We start from the raw sequence: 25,022 nt of genomic DNA on the forward strand, positions 1-25,022 counted from the left end.
TTATTATTTTATATTAATTACGTTTTATACTTCTAAAAAATATAGTAGCTAGTAGTGATTCGGTAATTTTTTTTTATTTATTAAATGCTACCGGCGGCCGCCGGTGTAAAAAGAACTCGTAATCTGTATGCTAATTTTATGGCGCTAGATCCAGGTTTGGGTTGTACATTGATACAAATTATGTCGATAAGATATTCAATAAATTTTTATCAACTGCCAAAATATTTATTTACAAATAAACACCGTCAATTATTCATTATCGATCAATTGATATGAATGGAGCCGGCTGTATCCAGACTGGGAAAAATGTAATCACTTATGATTACAGATTAACTTTAATTCATTCTGAAGAGGTGCAAGGATGCTGGGGCATTATATTTCTTTTTTGATTATATATATATATTATAATTGTAATCGTTAATCATTTTACCCAATTCTGGCTATGCCAATGTAATTTTCACGGTAAATTCGCTAATCTATTGCTTCCATTATCATTCTATTTACATTATGGTCACTAACATTATATAATGTATGTATACTAATGAAAATAGGTAAATGCTTCTTATTAGCATTTTTGTCTGGCTTTCAGAAATTGTTTTTTGCTTATAATTTATCTCGTGCTGGGTCGTGACGAAAACCTGCCTGTATCGGATACCACGTAAGCAACCCATTAAGCTTTAAACTTTTTCCACTGAAAGGAGAGGAGGCCTATTTTACTTTTTCAGAAGATTGATCGAAATAATGATTTCTTTATTGTAGAATTCACTAGTGTGTAACAACCTTAATGAGGATTGGTTGCCCCCATTGCAAAATTTTTAACGTCACTAGTTGTGCCAGCTGTCAGATTCGTTGTCACTGTCAGTTGTCACAGTAATTTTTACTTTTGTTAATTGTATTTGTAATATATTTTTTCCAGTAGGTAACCATAAACCAGTTAGATTTTCAAGTTTATAGCGCACAGTTGCCTAAAATCGTTCATTGGAAGGATACAAGTCACATAAAACGAAATATTTTCATTTAAACACATATATGATGTGTTATGAAGTGATGATATAATGTGTATATGATAAATCTTTACAATATTGTTTTAGTGCTTAGTTTTATACAAAAAAAATAAAATGGCCCCTAATTTAAGCAAAATTACCTCAAGAACTGATGTAAAAATTGGTATAGCCGCTTCCGCGGCATTAAGTGCATGGTTATTGAGAAATTTCATAAAACCAAGGTAATTATGAATCAATGGTACTTTTCCATTCAATTATTAACGTCATAATTATGTATTATTATCTCCAAATATAGTTTACAAAAACACTTAAAAAAGTCTATTAGCATTTAATCAGCAATAAAACTTAAATAATTAATTTTGTAAATGTTTTAAAAATTATCTATTTTAATGGAATTTGGTATTATTGTTTTAATTACGCATAAAGAGTCATATCCATAATATATCTATAAAACTACAAATTGTATGATTTAATGTGTTTCAGTACCATAATTAAGTAGATGAATGTTAACAGCATTGTTTATTTGTTTTATTCTTGACTATCATAACTAAAGGACAATTTTAGTTAATTAATTTTTCCAAGTTTGACTGATGTTGTAGTGACCTTGCTTAGGGTAAGACAGCGTTTGTTTGTTTGTTGTAGTGTTTCTTGCCCTGATGAAGTATTTCCCTCAGATATAGCTTGTCAAAAGCACTGGGATTCACCCCATATTAAACTTACACACAATGCTTCTGTCCCAGTGTATCTCAGATACAGACCGTGCAAGACTGCTAGCTGTATCTGAAAGAGAGTCAGGTCACTGGCTTCAGGCTCTCCCTTCTAAAAATCTAGGAACAGTACTTGATCGGGCAACGATATGCATCACCGTACGCTCTCATTTAGGTTTAAAGGTGTGTGAGCCTCACACATGTCCCTGTGGTACCCAGGTGGATCATTTCGGATTCCATGGACTTAGCTGCCGCAAAAGCGCTGGCCGTGCATATCGCCATGGATCTCTTAATGACATACTTTGTCGGGCTTTTGCCGCAGCATTGATTCCTGCTACTTTGGTACCGTATGGTTTATGCAGAGATGATGGCAAGAGACCTGATAGAGCAACATTAGTGACATGGTCGATGGGACATGTACTTGTGTGGGATGTAAAACAAGAACACATATAAATGAAAGAAATACCTACAAAAAATTTTCAATATATGGTTCTAAATACATTTTATTTTTGCAGTACTTCCAAAAATGTCAAACCAGTGCTCTCACCTGAAGAAAGAGTGCAATATATGATTAAAGACAATGACAAAAAGGGGCCAAAAGCACAAGTGGATGCTAGATTTTTTTCCGAACTTAAAGTACTATGGGGTATAATGGTGCCTGGACTATGGACCAAGGAGAGTGGTTTCATGGTGTTGATAGCTCTTTCGTTAATATCAAGAACTCTTTGTGACTTGTGGCTTATTCAGCATACAACACTAGTTGAAGGGTAAGCTTTCTTTAACAAATTTATAATTTAAAATATTTACTGTTTAGTTATTTGAAAGATATGTAAAGATTTATAGTATAGTTTGCCTTCTATGTATCATTATGTAAAGGCTAGTTAAGGTAAAATTATTGCTCTATAATCTATGCTTTCACTGTAACAACAATATTTTAAATTGCTAATTCAGTTCATTTCAGTTCAAAAATATTTGTATTGTATTTAAATTTATTAACTTATTCAGGGCGGTGGGGTAACATTTTTGTGTAAAATTTCATTTAAATTTTAAAGTAAAATAAATAACAGTCTGTTAAATCCCACTCAGTGAAGGCCACCTGACCATTTGAGAAGAAGCTTAAGAGCTCATTTTATCACGCTGCACGAAAGCATATTGGCATGACACATATGGGTTTCCTCACTTTGTTGTCCTTCTTTGGCGCTTTGTGCCAGGCCCTCTGGGTAGGTACCACTCATCAGATATACTACCACTAAACAGCAATACTAAGATTTGTTTGCGTTATGATTCGAAGGGTGAGTGAGCCAGTGTAATTACAGGCACAAGGGATATATTATCTTAGTTCCCAAGGTTGGTGGCGCATTGTCAGAAATCTAAAGATTTCTTGTTACATCGGGAAGTCCAATTCATACTGTAATATAAACTGTAAGGAAAATTATAAATGACTGAATATCAGTAACATTTTTCCTTGACTTGTATTGATTTTATTCATATTGAAAGGTCATATTAAATAGCGTGATTGAACAATGTTGCGGTGATCGGTATCATAATGTACACATTTTATTCTATTTCACTTGAAAGTAGGTGATATTGTCCATGTTAAGATCTACGATAATGTGGGGTAATCCAAAAGTAATGATAACATACTATTACATATAAGTTTAAGTATGAAATTATATTTCTTTTTAATATACTATATGTATGTATATATATATACTATATATATATATATATAGTATATTAAAATATATTATAATTATATTATATAAGTATATATTTAGTTGCAAGAATAATTAAAAATATATTTAAATAATAGATGCCAGTAAACAAGTTCTACAAGTGTGCTAAATTTCACTTTATGAATTATATTTATAAAAAACTACCCAAATAAATTTACTACGAAAATTAAAATGTCAATTACGATTATAGAATAAAAGTACATAAAAAAGTGTATTTTTCATTTTAAAATCTACTGGCGTTTTTGCTCATACATCAAAAAAACATCCAAAGTACTTCATATGTACACAAACCAAAAATTATTTGTGTTATAAACCCAAGATAGATGGTATAATAACGATACTATTATCGAGCATTTTCGATGATTGGATCACTATTGTACGAAATCGAATAAACTATTCAAGTGTTATGAATTAAACTAAAGTTACGTTATGCCTTTTAAATTATCTCAATAATGCGTTTTGAAAAAAATTACTTAATGTGTAATATTGAGGAGATAAAATATACCTTCGTATCTAACATTTTCTTATATCGTATGTTATATAATACTACTTGTGCACGTTGTTATAATTAAACAGGTAATTTCATACAGTTTGCCATTTTTACACGATAATCTTTCTCACTAAACAGGCTATCTGACGCAAAACTAATTTTTTTTTTTCAATTCGACGTCATAGTTTCTGAGATAAGTGCGTTAAAATATATATCGATACAGGTACTACAAACTCTCCAGCTGTTTAAAATATGTTGTAGTTATAAAATAAACAGTTGATACAATAAAGTCGGTACCTAAATCTCGCATTAAAACAGCTTAATATATTAATTATACAATTAAGCCAACAAAAAATATATATCTAAGACTGGTTTTATGTCATGGGTGATGTAGGTGAGTGGAACAACTCCACGTTGTGCTTCACCACAAAAACATTCAGTAGATCAGGTTTCCTCAAGCGAGGAATCGTGAATAGTTAGAAATAATTCAACTCTAAAACACAAATTATTTTCATATAAGTTGGCGCACAATTGAAATGATTATAACGTTAAATTATTTATCAAAATGAAATTATATTTTAAGTTAAGCAAATATATATCCGTAACACCGTAACAGCCTGTGAATGTCCCACTGCTGGGCTAAAGGCCTCCTCTCCTCTTTTTGAGGAGAAGGTTTGGAGCTTATTCCACCACGCTGCTCCAATGCGGGTTGGTGGAATACACATGTGGCAGAATTTCAGTGAAATTAGACACATGCAGGTTTCCTCACGATGTTTTCCTTCACCGTAAAGCAAATATATATATATTTAGACAATTGTTAAATATTTATATTCAAGATAACAATATACAAGTTTCATAATGGTGGGTGATAAATGTCGAATGAACTGTATGTAAGAACTCACGTATTGCAAAAAATCGTTACGCGACTTAATAACACAGATTAATATATCAGGCCATTTATTATTATATTAAGTTAATTTGTGTAATGTCCTTGTGTACTGTGTTAGTAATTGAATAATATACATAATTTTATTCATGTTATTGTTATTAACGCACTCAATGATTTTTTGTGATTAATGAATTGATTAATTAATTTCATTACATCGACGGAAAAATTATGTAATATGTGCAAATGAAATATATTTATTTAATTTATTATTTATATAATCAGCTATGTGACTAAAAGACTTAGTGTTTCTTTGAAAATTGTAGCTCCTTTATTGATAATGATAAATGTTTTATTAGGGTTGAAGTAGTAACGTTCACAGCGTGTAAAAGCACACGAAGCAGCTGGTATTATTACATATAATTATAAGATGATACATATCTAGTTGTGTTACAAGTCGTATCAGTCTTTCTGTAACATATTATGTTGATGATTATGGAGGCGATTTCAGCCACGGTAGTCATTCTCAAGGGAAGCTAGTCAATTGCCCGTTAAAGTGAATTAGTGTGTGCGCTGACACAAAGACACGGCCGGTAAATACTTAAGCAAGTGATATAAGTATAAGTGCGTAAGCGATCCGGTAACACCCCCCGAAGAGACGGTGAGGAAACCGCTGTTTTTTTAATTGGTATTCCGGTGCACAGGACGTTCTAGGCGCCGGCGAGTCCCTCCTACCCACCCACATCGTTTGGTTAAAACGCGTAAACGTGTTTTTCCAGTGAGAACAAAAAAAAGGGACACAAGTACACTCTCTTATATAATCCGATCCGAATCAAATGGTAAATTGTACAAGACTGTTTACGCTCAGGACCCGTTGATTATAAGCTGAGGGTGAGACACGACAGAGTAAATACGTCCAACTTCCTAACTCCGGGCTGCTACTGAAATTTTCTGGAAAGAAAAACCCAATAATCGATATAAGCTAATAATAGTAGTAGTAGTAGTATTTTTTTTTTTTATATTCGCCGGGAGGGAAAATGACTCTACTCCACCTGATGGTAAGTGGTAGTAGAGTCCAAACGCGACGACGGCCAGTACAGAATAATTAAGTAGTATACTATAATTCCAAAATTAAATCCTTTAAGGATTTAGCTTACGTATTTATGTTGATGAATTATAAATAATGTATGTTTTAGACAATAAGAAACTCTTTACTTTTATCTAGTTAATACATAATGTAAATTTGATTAAATTTACTGTCTCGTTGGTTTATTGGTTAGATGTAAGACCGCAGACCCAGACGGACAAATCCTTGGCCGGGCCAAAAAAAAGTTATTGGGTTTTTCTGTCGAAAATTCTCAATAGCAGCCCGGAGTCTCGAAGTCGGAAGTGTGTAAACACCCGTGCCTCGGAAAGCACGTAAAGCCCTTGGTCCTGCGCCTGAACTCTTTTCGGTCGTGTCGGATTGCCGTCCCGTCGGATTATGAGACTTAAGGAATATAGAGAGCACTTGTGTTTGTGCATACACTTGTGCACTATAATATGTACTGCGCAGTTGGCTAATCTCTCTTGAAATTGACCGCCGTGGTCGAAATCTATCTGGAGGACCTTACAGAATGTAAAAATGCAACAAATAATAATTACATTTTCAATGCTAATAAAACAAAATGTATACTGTAAATTGTTTCTTTAAAACATTCTTAGTGTAACTGATGATAAAGTTTTTCATACAAAGCTCCACTTTGTCATCCTTTGCGCGTAGACTGAACTCCGCAACATATATAACAGCTTACTGACATTGATTCTATTAGATTAGTATACTCGGAATTATTTAATAGTATCATGTCCGATGTATATGTATGGAGTAATGCTACAGACATATAAACTATATTCATTCCTAAAAAATGTCTGTTATGACTATTTATAATCACAGCTCGAGGCTGATTATTTTAATAGAAACATTGACAAAAATTATATAAACACGGGAAGTAAAGAAAAAACTTGTAACACAAGGTTTCTATTTTAGCAAAGTTAATACATAAAGTAAATTGAAATTATTAAATATGTTTAAAATTTCTAAAATGACGATTCAATAATGCTCATAAGAGTCAACTAGTGTAAAGTATATTTTGTTTTTTTTTTTTTGCAAAAATAATTTGAACGTTACACCCACAGAATAATATGTAAATATATACATTATACTCCTAACTGCTTGTGATGTTTTATAATATTTTATACATTTTATCTCGGAAAATGAAGATATAATTGTCTAGTTATGATTTATTTACAAAAAATGTTTACAGAATCATTGGTGTTGCTCATGATTGTATCTCCATTTAAAACGCAAAGTCCATTTGCGAAGATAAGCAAATCTATACCTTAATGGACTTTGCTTTTCACGATACGTAATAAAACGATATAATAAATGTATGAATGTCCATAGCCTTTTGAAAGTTACTAATATAACTACGTATTGTAACAGTCTCCCCGTCCCTTCTTTTTGTCTGTCTGAACGCGATAAATTCAATAACTGCCGTACGGAATTTCCCTGTTTTCAATAAGGAATGTTCCATGAGGAAGGTATAGGTGAATAATTTATTAGTGTGTTGTAAATTGGCTAAAATACCACTTTGTTTAATGATTTGTTTTGATGTTGATTACCAGTTGTTTGTTAAAGATTAGAAAATATCATGCCGACGGGGAGCTTTAATTGCTTTCGAGTTAACCAATAGAGTTATATGTATTACGATAAAAACATTTTATGAAGACCTTATTCTACCTGTGCGGAACCGGGGTAGATAGTTAATTAATAATTATAACGATTGTAGAAATGTATGTAGAAATGAGCAATATGTATACCGTTGTATACTTGAAGTATTTAGTCTAAAATGTGATTCTGTAACACCCTAATATAAAATGTATCAGTCGCCGAAGGACATCAATACCTACGTAATAATTGCTATTCTATTTCGTGGACTTTATATTTGGAGAAAAAATTAAAATAAAATTAGGAATATAACATTGCAAGGACGCACATATCTCGAGAAAATTTCAATTAAAACACAAATTGGTGATAAACAAAAATCAGGTGAAAATAGTTAAAAAGTACATTTGAAAAACTTGACAAATCTCAACATAATTCAACATAATTTGGCCTGGGTTTGGTACATATTATAATTTATATATATTTGTTTTAATATGTGTTATAGATGTTTTTTTTTTTATAGAATAGGAAGGTGGACGAGCATATGGGCCACCTGATGGTAAGTGGTCACCAAACGCCCTTAGACATTGGCATTCTAAGAAATGTCAACCATCGCTTATAGCCAATGCGCCACCAACCTTGGGAACTAAGATTTTATGTCCCTTGTGCCTGTAATTACACTGGCTCACTCAATCTTCAAACCGGAACACAACAATATTAAGTATTGCTGTTTTGCGGTAGAATATCTGATGAGTGGGTGGTACCTACCCAGACGAGCTTGCACAAAGCCCTACCACCAGTATATGTTTGTAAGTTTCGCATATGGTGTCCGTTAATGTTTGTTTCACGATAAGTTTTTCGTCGGTATTTACCCTAAAATTTACGTTCCGAACCGTTGGTAGCCAAGCATTACATTAGTACAATGGACGTAAAATGACTATTCAAAATTACTTGCAAGTTAATGTTAATCCATCAATGTACATTTTAATTTTATACTGTTTCATTAAAATTAATCCGGTTGCCGCATTTATATAAACAAATAGAGATACTTTTACAGTTATATCATTCGTACGAATAGTAAATTAAATAGTAACAGCCTATAAATGACCCACTGCTGGACTAAGGCGTCCTCATCCTTTTTGAGGAGAAGGTTTTGGAGCTTAGTCCACCACGCTACCAATGCGAGTTGGTAGAATACACATGCGGCAGAATTTGCACATATTGGCAGTGAAATTTGACACATGTAGGTTTCCTCACGATGTATTCCTTCACGGTCAAAAACGAGATGAATTATAATCACAAATTAAGCACATGAAAATTCAGTGGTACTGCCCCGGGTTTGAATCCACGATCATCGGTTAAGATTCACGCGCTGTTACCATCTCGGCTTAACTAGTAAATAATATACGTTATTTATATACTTAATATCTATATATTGTTTCAGGTCAATCATTACAATGAATCACAAGGAGTTCAGGCGATTGTTATTGATGTTTTTCACAGCAATGCCGTTGGTATGTTTTCAGATATATTACTATGTATGTACGTATATAGGCGTTCTAACAATCTGAATCAATTTAAATTGCTCAAACGTTATCGATGCTGATGATTTATATAAACTAGCGATCCGTATTCACTATGCACGGTATTATTAAGGTTTTATACAATTTTGTTTCAATAATCAAGCAATAAATATTACTAATATTATATACGGGTATATTACACGATTAATATTTGACTAATAAGTAGGTCAGATTTATTTGTTTCAATTTTTTTCTGTATTCACGCAAAAACAACTAACCCAATTGGTATATTGGTATATTTTGTTTATAGATTCCCATATGTACGTTATATAATGTAGTAGTTTTATGTTGCATTTTTGAGATAAAACTTATTATGTCAACACAGTCGAAGAAATAAATACATGGTCGGGCTCTTTCAAGGCGAATGCTGCTAAAACGACACAAAAAATACTCTAAAATGTTATAAATATTTAAAATATATACGCATAAGGCGCATTGACTATTTTACAAGCTTAGTTTCACATGTCCCGGTGTGTGTAATCAAATCTTACATGTTGCATGTCGGATAAAACGAACCGCTCGGTTTCATATTGCTTAATGAACATTCGGTATCTATTTAGCTACCTTAAACCCGTGTAATATTATATTTATAAATTGGTTCCATATTAACCTTTTGTTTTCAGATATCTTTAGTAAACAATGTCTTGAAATGGAGTATAGGAGAAGTTAAGTTAAGATTAAGGACCAATCTTTCCTTACATTTATATCAACAATATTTAAAGTAAGTAGGTATATTTCACTCGTTTCTTTATATCATCAAAGAACAGAACAACCAACCGCGGAATCTAATATTTGTGAAACAAGGAGTATTCACGTACACCGCATGTAATCTCTGATCAATCACTCGTCTTTATTAATTTAATAATGTGACAAAATTTACTAAATAGGAGTTACTTCACACTAGTAAAGAATACTAAATGGTTGAGAAATGTCGAAAGATTCAAAATGTCACGGAAAAATCTTAAGCAATATCATGGCATACATCAATAAAAATTATGCTTATACTGGTGGTAGAGCTTTGTGCAAGTGTGAAGTGAGCCAGTGTAAGTACATGCACAAGGGACATAACATGTTCCCAAGGTTGGTGGCGCATTGGTGATGTAAGCGATGGTTAACATTTCTTACAATGCCAATGTCTATGGGAGTTGGTGACCACTTACCATCAGGTGGCCCATATGCTCGTCCGCCTTCCTATTCTATAAAAAAAATGCTTTATTACAACTGCGTAGTAATTGATTCAAATGTTTTGTGTTCGCATTTGCAAGCCGTAATAACTGGGCTCGCAGAGCTACAGTTATCCAATTGACCGAGTTACAAAGATCGTGAAGTCGTCTGCTCAATTTATATCATCTTAATAGAACATCATTTTGCTTTTTATATATTTCAGTCTATTTTTTTGTTTGTATCAGTAAGTTATTATGATCTACCAGTTAAACCGGGAAGGTTTTCGTGTGAAATTCTTATTAACGTCTTTGCAAATCTCATTTAATAAATTTAGCTAATCTTGATATTTGCATAATCTAATTATTAAATTGTATATATAACCCGTCTAATAGTCACCACGCAATCACTTCTATTGTATTGCTATATTTCTGCGTAGTGTCAGAATAGGCGTGTTTGTTTTCCGCCAAAAAGAGGGAATTCCAGCTACCTCACTCTTTCTGAAGTGTGTCTGTACCTATAACTGACCATCTTGACCTTCTTGGCGTTACTCTCACGTCGAATCTAAATTTCGGCTCTTTTATTGAGTCCAAAACCCAAATAGCCGCTAGAAAGCTTGGTATCCTCTCCAAAGTGAGACGTTACTTTACTCCAGAACAACTGCTCAGCTTATAAAAAGCACAAGTGAGGTCACGTATGGAGATATCAGAATATATATGACGATATAGCCAGTATATACAAGAAACAACTTTAATCCTATGAATTATAAAATTGGTCTTGAATTGCTAAAACCTAACGTTAACGACAACGACGGCGCAAACTACCAACATTATATTTGTCTTTTACCAAATGTTTATAAGAAAGTAAAATACATTCACAAAAATTACTACTCCATTCGTGTTCCCTCGAAGCAATCATTTAAACATTAGAATTTTTGATTTTAGAGGTTTCACATATTACCAAGTGACGAATCTCGACAACAGAATATCGAACGCAGACCAGTTGCTGACCACAGATATAGACAAATTCTGCGACACAGTTATTGATTTATATAGCAATATTAGCAAACCCCTGTTGGACATCTCTATATATTTGTATAGGTTGACAGTTAATTTGGGACCCTCGGTGAGTAAATATTATTTATATGACACGGAGCACCACCTTTGAGTATTGTTATGTTAATATTTTGTTTTAATTCATTTCAAATTGAAGTAACATGTATGTGTCAAAGTATATAGTACAGTACAGTACATTAACAGCCTGTAAATGTCCCATTGCCGGGCTAAGGCCTCTCCCTTTTTGAGGAGAAGGTATGGAGCTTATTCAACCACGCTGCTCCAATGCGGTTTGGTGGAATACACACGTGGCAGAATTTCAGTGAAATTAGACACATGCAGGTTTCCTCACGATGTTAAATTTGATGAATGATAAATTTGATTCCACGGCAACATATATTTTATCGAGATGGCCTAGTGGTTAGAACGCATGAATCTTAACCGATTATTGTGGGTTCAAACCCGGGCAAGCACCACTGAATTTTCATGTGCTTAATTTGTGATTATAATTCATCTCGTGCTTTACGGTGAAGGAAAACATCGTAAGGATACCTGCATGTGTCAAATTTCACTGAAATTCTGCCACATGTGTATTCCACCAACCCGCATTGGATCAGCGTGGTGGAATAAGCTTCAAACATTCTCCTCAAAAAAAGAGAGGAGGCCCTAGCCCAGCGGTGGGACATTCACAGGCTGTTAATGTTAATGTAATGTAATGTTTCCTAATTAGATACTTTTGTCATATAAAATATGTCGATGCAATAGTTGAAATAAACTTTGCAAGAAATATAAACTTCGTATCGAAATAAAGTAATTATTTCTTGAGTTTAGCGGTAAACCGTCACGAAACACTTTATAAAATATTTTTTTATTTCAGACACCGGGCATTATGATGATCTACCTGTTCTTCTCTGGTATATTCTTAACATACCTCCGGAAACCGACGGGTACAGATACTTTATAATGAACTATTAGTCTTTCTAAAGTAGCCATTTTGGTCAGAATTAAAAATATAGCGATATTGATATTTCCGTATAATTTTTTTTTTCATTAAAACAGCAAAGCAACAATGAATTATTAAAGTGATTGTAAGATAATAATATATTAACATAAAGTACGGCTAGCTGTTCCGTATTATAATTAATTTGCATAAAGTACATTTATTTTATTATCTAAATGACGCATCTGCTAATATATTTTATTTCTTACGGAGCGTTGTGTGTTTCTTTTGTAACTATCGATGTTATAATTAAAAACTGACTTCAATTTTACTAGACGTTATCCAGATATAAATTTTTAACTTATTTTTTTACTTGACTTACGTTAATTTACTGTAATATTATAAAGTGCGAAACTATTTCTGTCATATCTGGCTGTTAGTTAACTTATATTATAAATGCGAAAGTAACTCTGTTACGCTTTCACGGCTAAACAATTGAACTCATTTTGATGAAATTTGGTATGGATCAAGCTTGAACGCTGAGGAACTAACCCAACTGCCTACTTATTATAATCTGCCCCTCCTCCACCGATAATACACGGGCGAATAACCTACTAGGACTGGTACTTCATATTGGCTGTTAATTTTTTTTTTTATTTTAAATAAGTATTCAGGTTAAAATACCCGCTTTCATGGTCAAAAGTAAAAAGATGTAATGTCCTAATATGAAATTCTAAAAGACATGGAATCAAGATTTATCAGAATCTATTAGACGTAAAGCTTTGAAATATAGATTCTAACGGGAAGAATCGACAAGAAAATCCCTTGTTATTCATTAATACATAAAATATATTATTATACATTAAATATATATTATTTACGATAAAATGTTGTTGGTCCCGGACGCATATCAACAACATCTAATCACAATATAACGCTGTATCGTCAGCTACTAGTTTACGCCCTCAACGTACCTGTTACCTGTAATAAAGGGCACTAACCTTATCTTTTATATTTTACTGGTGGTAGAGCTTTGTGCAAGCTCGTCTGGGTAGGTACCACCCACTCATCAGATATTCTACCGCAAAACAGCAGTACTTGGTATTGTTGTGTACCGGTTTGAGGAGTGAGTGAGCCAGTGTAATTACAGGCACAATGGACATAAAATCTTAGTTCCCAAGGTTGGTGGCGCATTGGTGATGTAAGCGATGGTTAACATTTCTTACAATGCAATGGCATGGACAATGGTCTATGGGAGTTGGTGACCACTTACCATCAGGTGGTCCAAATGCTCGTCCGCCTTCCTATTCTATTTTAAAAATACCTTGAGTATTTTTATTTATTATTTTTAAAGTTCGTTCTCATCATAAATTTTTGTAATTTTTTTCCAGCTCGAATGACAGTTCAAGAACAAAAATTGGAAGGCGAATTCAGATATGTTAATTCAAGACTTATCACAAACTCCGAAGAAATTGCCTTCTATCAAGTGAGTCGACGAAATGCTTAGATGTTTTCATTAATTTTATTTTGCATAATATTATACTTTACCAAAATTTAATCATCTGTGCATAAACTTAATGCAATAAGTTAATTAAATTAACTTAAATAATGATCCCGTTGGTTAAAATTTCGTGAATCGTTTTTTGTATATGTAACGTGTATATATAAAAAAAAAAGATTTAAAACGTATTAATCATATTGATGTTTGAACTATTTATTATAAACTAACACACAAAGTTAACAGAATTGAAAACTCCTGACCTTTAGCACTGGTGTTGTAAACACGTCTAGCATATAGGAGTATTGTTTACATACTTAAGTTCTACTTTTCACGCTAGAACTTAATTGGGATGTGAATGCTTATTTTCATCGTATCGCTTCGTAAAAAGTAAATAGATTTAAATCGACACAGTTATAAGCCGAGATGGCCTAGTGGTTAGAACGCGTGAATCTTAACCGATGATCGTGGGTTCGAACCCGGGTAAGCACCACTGAATTTTCATGTGCTTAATTTGTGATTAAAATCATCTCGTGCTTGACGGTGAAGGAAAACATCGTGAGGAAACCTGCATGTGTCTAATTTCATTGAAATTATGTCACATGTGTATTCTACCAACCCGCATTGGAGCAGCCTGGTGGAATAAGCTCTAAACCTTTTCCTCAAAATGGAGAGGAGGCCTTAGCCCAGCAGTGGGACATTAACAGGCTGTTACTGTACTGTACTGTTGTACAGTTATATATTAATATATATATTATAATAGATTCCGTTCCGTCGAATTATAAAATTTAGGGAATAGTCTGTACTTGATATTACGCACACACGTGTGTACACTAATTAGTTATAAAATGTCGAGCGTTGGCCCGTTGTCGTAGTAGGCCAGTATCTTTTAAAAATGGCTGCCGCGATCGATACCGTTCAGACGGACGCCATCATGTCAAAAAATAAATAAATCAGGTTAACAAAATAAATTTAAAAAAAAACTATCCATATACCAAAGTCGAAATAAAAAATTCGTACGGAGCTACAAGCACGAGGGACATAACATAACATAACCTTGCTTATAAATGTTGTTTAGCGGGTAGCTAGTTAAATAATGCTGTGTCTTCTTCTTTCGAATGTCAAATCGATGATGATAGAAAGAGATAAGTTACTGTTTAACTATGCACCCGCTAAACAACGTTTATAATTAAGGCCAATTGTTCTCAAGGTTGGTGGCGCATTGGAGTTGTAAGGAATAGTTAATATATCTTACGGTGCTGGCGTCTATAGGCGGTAGTGACCACTTACCCTCAGGTGGTCCATTTGCCTGTAGGTAGGCGACTTATACTATACAGAAAAACTTTTTTTTTTCCAGGGTAATCACCGTGAACAGCTAACGATACTAGCCAGCTTCTACAAGCTAACGAGGCATCTTCGCAACTTCCTCAACTTCAGAGTCGGAATGGGATTCGTTGACAATATTATTGCTAAGTGTAAGTAATTTTTATCATTTTGTAGTTTTATTGAAACGTAAACGTTGTTGACTAGCGGCAGTCTGTACTGGTGGTAGGGCTTTGTGCAAGCTCGTCTGGGTAGGTACCACCCACTCATCAGATATTCTACCGCAAAACAGCAATACTTGATATTGTTGTGTTCCGGTTTGAAGGATGAGTGAGCCAGTGTAATTACAGGCACAAGGGACATAAAATCTTAGTTCCCAAGGTTGGTGGCGCATTGGCTATAAGCGATGGTTGACATTTCTTACAATGCCAATGTCTAAGGGCGTTTGGTGACCACTTACCATCAGGTGGCCCACATGCTCGTCCACCTTCCTATTCTATAAAAAAAAAAAAGGGTCGTCTGCTGTACAAATGCCTGTTCTCCTCTTGAATAGAAGGCTTGGAGTTTATACAACCACACAGGTCTAATATGGTTGTGTGTGAGTAAATTAAATAAACAAATTATTATTAAATTTTTTATAAATCCGTTCGACAATTATTTATTTATTTTTTCAATACGAAAATTGTCCAATTACACCAATTAAGATAAAAAGAAAACATCTAAAATTAATTACAATTATTATACGTAATTATAATTTTATTAGATATACGAAAATATACATAACAATACATGGACGTTTATAATTTATTACGCTTCGATAACCTTATTTAATTATTATTATAATCAAGGCTGTAATCAATATTTTATTTTTAATGAATTTAAAACTTTTTTTACAGATATCGCAATCACGGTCGGTTTCTATGCCGTGTCTCGGCCGTTCTTCGTAAAAGACCACAATCTGTTGACTACGGGCTCAGAACAGGACAGATTCAGGGTAATTAATTTGCGTATAATTAAAATCTAAGTCAAAATATATTTTATTCAAGTTCCCACGAGCACATTTGATTCGTCATTTTACTATTTTAATTTTAACATAAAGATACGACCGGTTCATGATGTAAAATTTTATCGAGAATCGATAAGTGTACTTTAGGGTTGGATTAAATACTATAATATGAAAGAAATCAAACAAACGTATTACTACCAATAACTGAATCAACTCAAACACACACATACATATAAGCGCGCACACTTGTACAAGGACCCGTGCATGTACGAATTTCCCGCACAATGTGTTTGTTAATTACAAATATTCTATTAGATTTCATACTACTAAATTTATATATATAGACTATTTTAATGGGAAGAAGGAAAGAAGGTATTTGAGTTAAACTAGTGAGGAGGAAATTACTGAACGAATGGGTTAACGAATGAACGAAGTAAGGATATGATACATTTCATTGTTTTCATACGATTTTTTTTATTATTATTAACATATATGTTATATGGATTGCAGCTAAAATAAAAAATATAAACAATTATTAAACAAAATTTTTATCTGATCCGTTTCTGAGCTCTCAACGCAAAACTCCTATTTTACCTTATAACCAAAATGATTATCAACTTTAAATAAACAATATTGAAATATATTATATAACTTCCAAATTTTTTAAAATATATGTTTAACGGGGTGGTATTGATCACGTGGGGAGGATCAATTCGTTGTCGGAGCCGTTATCAGACATGTTGTTGGCGCAAAGTAAAAGTTCAGTCTCGTACAACTGTTGTTTATTTGTTCGCTTACAATCGATAATCACAAAATAATAATTAACCGCGCCGATTAAAGTGGTTGGAAACGCAGCAAGTTCGATACAAGAAGACGACCGTTCGCCCCGGAGTCCCGTTCCCAACTCCCCTGCACGAGAGCGTTCAACAAACCTCATGTGACCGAAGTCAAACCATTAACAACTCATTATTCATTAACTGTCAAGTGGGCCAATAAGTCGAGATGGCCCAGTGGTAAGAACGCGTGAATCTTAACCGATGAACGTGGGTTCAAACCCGGGCAAGCACCTCTGAATTTTCATGTGCTTAATTTCTGTTTATAATTCATCTCGAGCTTTTCGGTGAAGGAAAACATCGTGAGGAAACCTGCATGTGTCTAATTTCATCGAAATTCTGCCACATGTGTATTCCACCAACCCGCATTGGAGCAGCGTGGTGGAATAAGCTCCAAACCTTCTCCTCAAAAAGGGAGAGGAGGCCTTAGCCCAGCAGTGGGACATTTACAGGCTGTTACTACATTCTAGTGGGCACTCTGAATTCCTGTATCGACCTTACTCAAGCGTACTACTTGACGTTTCCTAGAACCGCTTATAGACGGCGTTGTACGTAAATTATGGCTTCTTATTTTTGACTCTGCGACATGTTAATAAAAATTAAAACTTACTCTAAGTTGTAAATTGAAATAATAATGTTCAATCAGCTTAGATTGTGTTGAAGGCAAAACAAAAGTCAATAGGCAAATTCAAAAAGTCGTTAATAAAAAATCAGTTTCAATCGCAGTCCGCTTAAACAAAGCCAGGTCGTAATAGGAAACTTTTGGTAATTCCGAATAATCACTTGTACACATTATACGAAAGATCAGAGATAAATGTCTTAGTCTTGTATTATTTTCAAAACTATAAATTGAGTTTTACTACGCGTAAAAGAAAGTGGAAACAATATATATTTTTGTTATTTTTTTAAAATAAATTATTTTCTTCGTTAACATCTTTACCGGATGCTTACGTAACTTTCTTAAATTTTGCAAATATTTCATATTATATACAAATTAATAAACAAATATCTATTAAAAAAAACTAGAATTTTCAACAAACCTGATATAATATATTTTTTTATTATATAAATTAATTCGTTCTCCATTCGTTTTCGTGAGGTTTCGTGAGACTGGTACCAATCTAAAAGTATCGCTTGCCCTCATGGCATTTTTTAAGGTCGGCACAGTAGGTTAAATCACTAAATACAAAAATTTTACTTGTTTTAACGCCGAGAACTTGCATGGCTTCAATTTGTCTCGAGGAATACTTTCGCCGGTGGATCGGTTTTCGGGCGTCATACGGATGCTTCAGACGCCAAGTATTGCTCGGTTACGTTTAATGCGTAAATATAATTCAATCGGGTCGTAAGATACGCCGTAAATGCCGAGATGGCCCAGTGGTAAGAACGCGTGAATCTTAACAGATGATCGTGGGTTCAAACCCGGGCAAGCACCACTGAATTTTCATGTGCCTAATTTGTGATTATAATTCATCTCGTGCTTAACGGTGAAGGAAAACACCGGGAGGAAACCTGCATGTGTCTAATTTCACTGAAATTCTGCCACACGTGTATTCCACCAATCCGCATTGGAGCAGCGCGGGGGAATCAGCTCCAAACCTTCTCCTCAAGAAGGGAGAGGAGGCCTTAGCCCAGCAGGGGGACATTCACAGGCTGTTACGAATACGAACGATACGTAAGTTACGCGGCACCCCACGAATAATAACCGTATGTTCCCAGCACTACTACACGTACGGGCGCATGCTGGTGAAGATGGCGGAGGGCATCGGGCGGCTGGTGCTGTCGGGGCGCGAGCTCAGCAAGCTGGCCGGGCTCACGGCGCGCGTCACGGAGCTGCGCCGCGTGCTGGCCGACGTCAACCGCGGCCGCTACACGCGCACCATGGTGGAGCGCCGCGCCGGGGACGACGGTCGGTGGTCGGCGGTCTTTACTTCCCATGGGGATGTTCATGCAATGGACACGATAGAGTCGATTTGACACCGCAATTTTAAGGACAATATTATATTTTTTTGTTTCGACGTCCGTGTGTGCGATTCTATTTATTTTAAAAGAATTTCTTAAATATGTCCTGGGTGGGAATCGAACCCACAATCTTCGGCGTCTAAAGGCAAGTATCTACCAACCACGCCAACCGGCTCGTCTAGATTCTAATATCTTAACATCTACTATCCAGTAATGTAATAATTTCAAATATTTATTTCAAATTAATTAATTAATAATTAATTATTTAATATCGACGGTTCGAAGTTACATTTACAGGCAGATAGTTCAGTAACAGCCTGTTAATATCCCACTGCTGGGCTAAGGCCTACTCTCCATTTTTAGGAGAAGGCCAAACCTTCCTTATTATTAGCTTAGCTTATTCCACCACGCTGCTCCAATGCATCCCGCATTGGAGCAGAAGGTAGAATACACATATGGCAGAATTTCAATGAAATTAGACATCTGCAGGTTACCTCACGTTTTCCTTCACCGTCAAGCACGAGATGAATTATAAACACAAATTAAGCACATGAATATTCAGTGGTGCTTGCCCGGGTTTGAATTCACGATCATCGGTTAAGATTCACGCGTTCTAACCACTAGGCCATTTCGGTTCGGCAGATAGTTAATACTGTATAACTGTAGTAGGCCCCCCGATGATCATGGCCCCCGGCGCCGGACGCATCATATACCAGGACAAGATCATCCGCTTCGACAAAGTGCCGCTCGTGACGCCCAACGGAGACGTACTTATCAAGGAGCTCACCTTTGAAGTCAAGTGAGTTAACTAACAATCGCATATCGTTTAGTCTCTTTTTTATATTAGCCGGGAAGGCAAATGACTACTCCACTTGATGGTAAGTGGTAGTAGAGTCCAAACGCGACGAAGGCCAGTACAGTCGGGAAGAATGTTCTGCACTAGCCGCCTTCGCCTTGCAGGCGAGAAGGGGGAAGCAGGAATTAGAGAGAACAATTCCTCAGAGCACTCGCCGTGATACAGTCGATAGAACACGCTCAGCGCAGCAATCTCTCGACGCAATTGTAAAGGCTCGAGGGTGTTTTTGACCTTTACGTCGCCAATAATGCGGACCGCACGTCGCTGCAACCGATCCAAGGCCTCCAGTAGGTACTTAGCGGAGCCATCCCAAAAGGTGCGAGCAATATTCCATGCAAAAATGTTGTTGTGGCGTGAAAAAACGCCGCACCTTGTTCAGAACTCCGAGTTTACCACAGTCGATACAAATATAAACAAAACACTCGAGCGATGGACTACGTATTATAGATTAATTTTCGTTCCCCAAAAGTAACACGTGGTTCAATCCCGCGCGAGTTAAGTTAAAAATTCAACAATGATTTATTTCATTTCATTGAAGAATGGAAACTTTCACGGCCAGTGTTAACTTTGAACACAATAAACATAAGCGCGAAAATCGGCTTCCGACTTTCGTAGCCGCTTAAGACGCGTTCAAATTTAAATATTTAATAACTCACAGTTTTAAATTAAAAACTCAGCAAAAGATTTGCATGTTTGAACTAAATTGCGATTCTTATACCTAAATATCCATTCATACTTTATTAATATATAATATATAATTAAAAGCAAGTGTATGTACATAAACGAGGCGTTCTCAATAATGAAAGAACAGCTCATTAACTCTTTAATAATTGTGTTCGTAGCTCACACTTATCCAAAATAAATTACACGATAGCATAATGTATGAATGGATTTGATTATTTGATGTTCTTTGACGCGTTCACCGGTCGTAGTAACTATTTGAAACATTTATTAACTTTACAATAATGTGTGAACAGTTTAGTTACGTAAATCTATTATGCCTAACATCTTAATCGTAATAATTTTTCTTTAAACTTTTACTATATTGCAGATCTGGTATCAACGTGCTCGTTTGCGGGCCGAACGGTTGTGGAAAATCCTCAATGTTCCGCATGTTAGGCGAACTTTGGCCAATATTCGGGGGAACACTTACTAAGCCGCCAAAGGGAAAGCTGTTTTATGTCCCACAACGACCTTATATGACCCTCGGAACTTTTAGAGATCAAGTAAGTGAAGATTACTTTACCAACGCATTTGCATCTCGTTTGTATATGTTATATTTAACACGATTGCTGTTGACCACGATTTCGTTCTCATGGTCTTCAATTTCTTGTCCACCTTTCTCTTGTCCACCAAGTCTCTTGGGCCACCTTTTGAAGTGGTTTCTCTAACAAAGGAAGCAAACTTTGCGACATCGGGTGCAAGGAATTTACTTAGACGATTATATTGTAAAGATTACGCAACTACTACTGTGACACAAAATAGGCAAAGCGAGGTAGTGTCCACCGTAGGACGGCCCGTCCGCTGGGCCGAGTGTATGTGCGAGCAGGTCCAGACTAAAGTGTGCGGTCCGCAGGTGATCTACCCGCAGACGCGCGAGGAGATGGTGCGGCGCGGGCGCTCGGACGACGAGCTGCGGGGCTTCCTGGACATCGTGCAGCTGTCCTACCTCGTGCAGCGCGAGGGCGGCTGGGACGCCGTCGAGGACTGGATGGACGTGCTGTCGGGCGGGGAGAAGCAACGGATAGCTGTGAGTCGTCTGCGCTCACTATATACTACATACTACATACGTTCAACGTTGCTTTAGATTGACGTCAGTCAAAAGTTTTTAACCCTGAACGTAGATCATGAAAAAAATACATGCTGTACAGATACAGATGCAAAAGAATAAATGGTACTTAAGTACTCGGAGTTAAATTTTATTTGGGCTCGATGTTTTCACGATGTCGTTTATACCATTCATTATTTTAGATATTATTAGTCGTGCGAATTTAATTTTTTCTTTAGACTTTTTACTTACTGGTGTTTTCTTTAGATTTTCGAAGATGAATCTTTGATAACTGCAAAATTTGGTAACTTGAAAACAAAATATCACCCCCGCAGATGGCTCGCCTGTTCTACCACGCGCCGCAGTTCGCGATATTGGACGAGTGCACGAGCGCAGTGTCCGTCGACGTCGAGGGTCACATGTACCAGTACTGCAGAGAGGTAATATTGTACTGCCCACTTCATTGGTCTAGTAACTATCTAGTATGACAGAAAAATCTGGGGTCCTGACTGTGGATCCCGGGTGGGGCTTAAAAATGCTATTGAGTTTCTCTATCAAGAAATTTAAGTAGCAGCCCAAATTGAACAAAGGGCTTAGGAGACCTACTATTTTGGTCGAAATAGTTCTCCAAACAATAATTGATAATAAAAATATTCTAAAATTTGTGTTTTTTTAATGGTTTCAGATGGGCATATCCCTCTTTACCGTTTCACATCGAAAATCTCTATGGAAACATCATGACCACTACTTACAAATGGATGGACGCGGAGGCTACGTGTTCGAAAAGATCGACAATGAAACAACAGAATTCGGTTCTTGATCAGACATTTTGGTTAAATAGAATCTTCTAGAAAAACTATTAAAAGCTATATACCTATAAGCTTACAGGTAATTTAATGTAACAAGTTTAAAATATACAATATTGTTAGTATCCAAATATTTCCGATAGCTATTTTGATGATGTTGTTAGTGTATTCCGAAAATATAAATAAATCACAAAAGTTAGTTTTAATATTTGCTACGTATCTAATGTGATCATAATTATATAAAATCAAATAAACTATTATTATTATATTTAAATATTTCGTATACGTAATAGATCCTATAACAGTGTAATTTACTTATGTATTGAACACATACATAGATGTATAATGTATTACTTAAATAATAACATCTATATATCTACAATTTCCACGAAATGCCTTAAAATATCGCTCATATTTATTTGATAATTTATTCAAAATATTAATAACAAATATGTCAGATTCATCAAAATATATAAAAGTTGTATCCGTATTTATTTTCCACTTAAAATATTTATAGCAGCTGATTGAAAACGTCATTTTTTAAATACTTTGGAATTATTATCAAAATATTGTTAAAAATATCATTTATTAATACTTTTGTATTAATAAATTTGCTTCTTTATGTATTATTTTTCATAAAGTAATACATTTATTATTGTCGTTTGTTATTGTTGTATGTGTGTAACATAAATATCATGTACATTTTTATAAACTGTTTTAACGTAAATACAAATTAAAAGAGTTAACACTCGCCACAATAACTGTTAGTTATTAAATGTTAATCGCGATAAAACATATATTAATTTGAAACGGGACCATATTTATTTGTTAGTTTTTTTTATATTTATTCATGTATAGAATCCAAAAAGTTTATTTACACATGATAATAAACATATGCATAAACATTTTTGAAACCACATTTATATGATACTGCTTAAAATATCTAAAAATATATGTTTCTTAATCTTAATAAAACTGTCAGTGATAATTTAAGAACTTTTCTCGTTCATATATTTTTTTATATTAACTTGATTCATATTTGTAATGAGAAGTATTTTCATAGAATTTGCACAAAGTACAAATAAAAAGCCTTTATAATGATAAACTTCCTATTCCATTTTAAAGATTTAATAACAGCAATATTACATAATGTACCAAGAAATGAAATCAAAAATTTTTATCAAATAATTATTTTTTTAATTGTTTCGTAATTTTGTATTTTTATTTCTTTAAAAGAAAATTTATTTTAAATATAAACTATAATATTATATAGATTTAAAACAATTCAATATTAATATACAATTTTTATAGAGATAATTAAAATTATGTGACAAATGAAATGCTCTAATTCTAAATATAACGTAAATGTAATAATTAAATTTCTACTCTTAATGAATCACAATTATTTATAAAGTTAATTAAAAATACGTATGTTTTATATTATAGTCGTTATACGTAAATAATTCTTGTCTTTTCAATGTTTAAATTTAACAGTAAGAAAGTAAATGTCGTAATTAATTCATAACCATTATTCAATGTGCAGTGAAACATAAGTGAAAATATTTATACAGTTACACAGAACAAGCTATGGTGACACTTTTTTGTACATTCTAATTTATTTCATAGCACAAATAGTTACCAATATTAAATGGTCAAAACTTAATGTAAATGTATTGTATGTATATTTAATTTAATTTCATGTCTGGTATACACATGTTACATTTTATTATTATGGGTTATAAAAGTATGTTTAAAAAAATTGCTGTGATAGATGTTTTTGTTGTTCTTATAAATCTGTCGGTGCTGGGTCAATAAAGAAGGTTGAGGATATATTACTATAATTTTACTTGTTATCCCTAATGTAACTTAATTATTATAAAATGATTTTTTTGTCTTTGAAACTCACTAAGAATAGTTTGATTGTACAGCGTTACTGAAAATTTCAGTCACAGGATAATTTCAGTAGATCAAATAGAAAACAAAATATTTACCAATATTAAAAACATTTGTAACAATACCATATATATATTTTTTAATATTAAAAATGACATTTTGTGAATTTAAGAAATCAGTTGAACAAGTATTAAGGTTTTAATAAAAGCAGTCAAAAGTAAAATATGCATATAGCATATTCTCACCACAAGAGTAAACCTAAATAAACAACTTTGACACGGATATCAATTGACGCGATATCATTGGTCGAGATCTTGAATAATCTATGATATTCACTAAGGATTCGCGAAAAAATTGGGTTTTTTATGTCAGCGAACTTGTAATCGGAACTTCGAAAATTAATTTAATGTGGTTATAACTAGTTAAGTGGAATAGTGTGGTATTATAAATAAAGGTAAATTAATCAGGAACTGCTTATAGTGTGTAATACAGCAAAACAATTAGAAAATCGCATGCAATTATTAATCAATCTACGGTTTGTTTACCTTTGCACCTATTCCGATTGGAATAGGTTATAGATTGCTTATTTAATATTTCAAATTTCCCGCACAAAGCTTACTGACATTATCATTGTATTGAAGTGAAAACATCTGACAATTACGTTTCATTTAAGGCAATAATATAATGAAAAGAATAAAATTGATTAAAGATTTTTTAGCTTTCAGTAATCATTATAAGTATTTTGTACTTTAGTAATTTATTATGTCACATCGTTAATGTTTAGTGATAGACCAAGCACTAAGAGACAACT

At 34.1% G+C, this 25,022-nt stretch overlaps 1 protein-coding gene across 2 annotated transcripts; it reads left to right on the forward strand.

The window, feature by feature from the left end:
• The first annotated feature begins 855 nt into the window (after positions 1 to 855).
• On the forward strand, positions 856 to 24,148 carry LOC126768639 (ATP-binding cassette sub-family D member 3). Of its 2 annotated transcripts, none has more exons than XM_050486857.1 (15): positions 856 to 1,225; positions 2,227 to 2,478; positions 8,972 to 9,041; positions 9,734 to 9,831; positions 11,216 to 11,396; positions 12,204 to 12,273; positions 13,658 to 13,752; positions 15,122 to 15,239; positions 15,984 to 16,081; positions 18,646 to 18,835; positions 19,555 to 19,687; positions 20,796 to 20,970; positions 21,321 to 21,494; positions 21,848 to 21,952; positions 22,198 to 24,148. In XM_050486857.1, the coding sequence occupies exons 1-15, from the start codon at positions 1,119 to 1,121 to the stop codon at positions 22,330 to 22,332; spliced, it is 2,001 nt and encodes a 666-aa protein (XP_050342814.1). In that variant the 5' UTR covers positions 856 to 1,118; the 3' UTR covers positions 22,333 to 24,148. The 2 variants fall into 2 exon arrangements, with proteins under 2 accessions (XP_050342814.1, XP_050342815.1); XM_050486858.1 differs by having other exon boundaries at positions 857 to 1,225; positions 19,558 to 19,687.
• Positions 24,149 to 25,022: the final 874 nt, after the last annotated feature.

Source organism: Nymphalis io, chromosome 5, assembly GCF_905147045.1.
Source record: "Nymphalis io chromosome 5, ilAglIoxx1.1, whole genome shotgun sequence".
NCBI lineage: Eukaryota > Metazoa > Arthropoda > Insecta > Lepidoptera > Nymphalidae > Nymphalis > Nymphalis io.

Coding starts and splice junctions, on each gene's coding strand:
- LOC126768639 (XM_050486857.1), top strand. CDS start 1,119: ATGGCCCCTAATTTAAGCAAAATTACCTCAAGAACTGATGTAAAAATT. Junction 1,226..2,226: donor AGAAATTTCATAAAACCAAG/GTAATTATGAAT, acceptor TTATTTTTGCAG/TACTTCCAAAAATGTCAAAC. Junction 18,836..19,554: donor GCGCCGCGCCGGGGACGACG/GTCGGTGGTCGG, acceptor GTATAACTGTAG/TAGGCCCCCCGATGATCATG.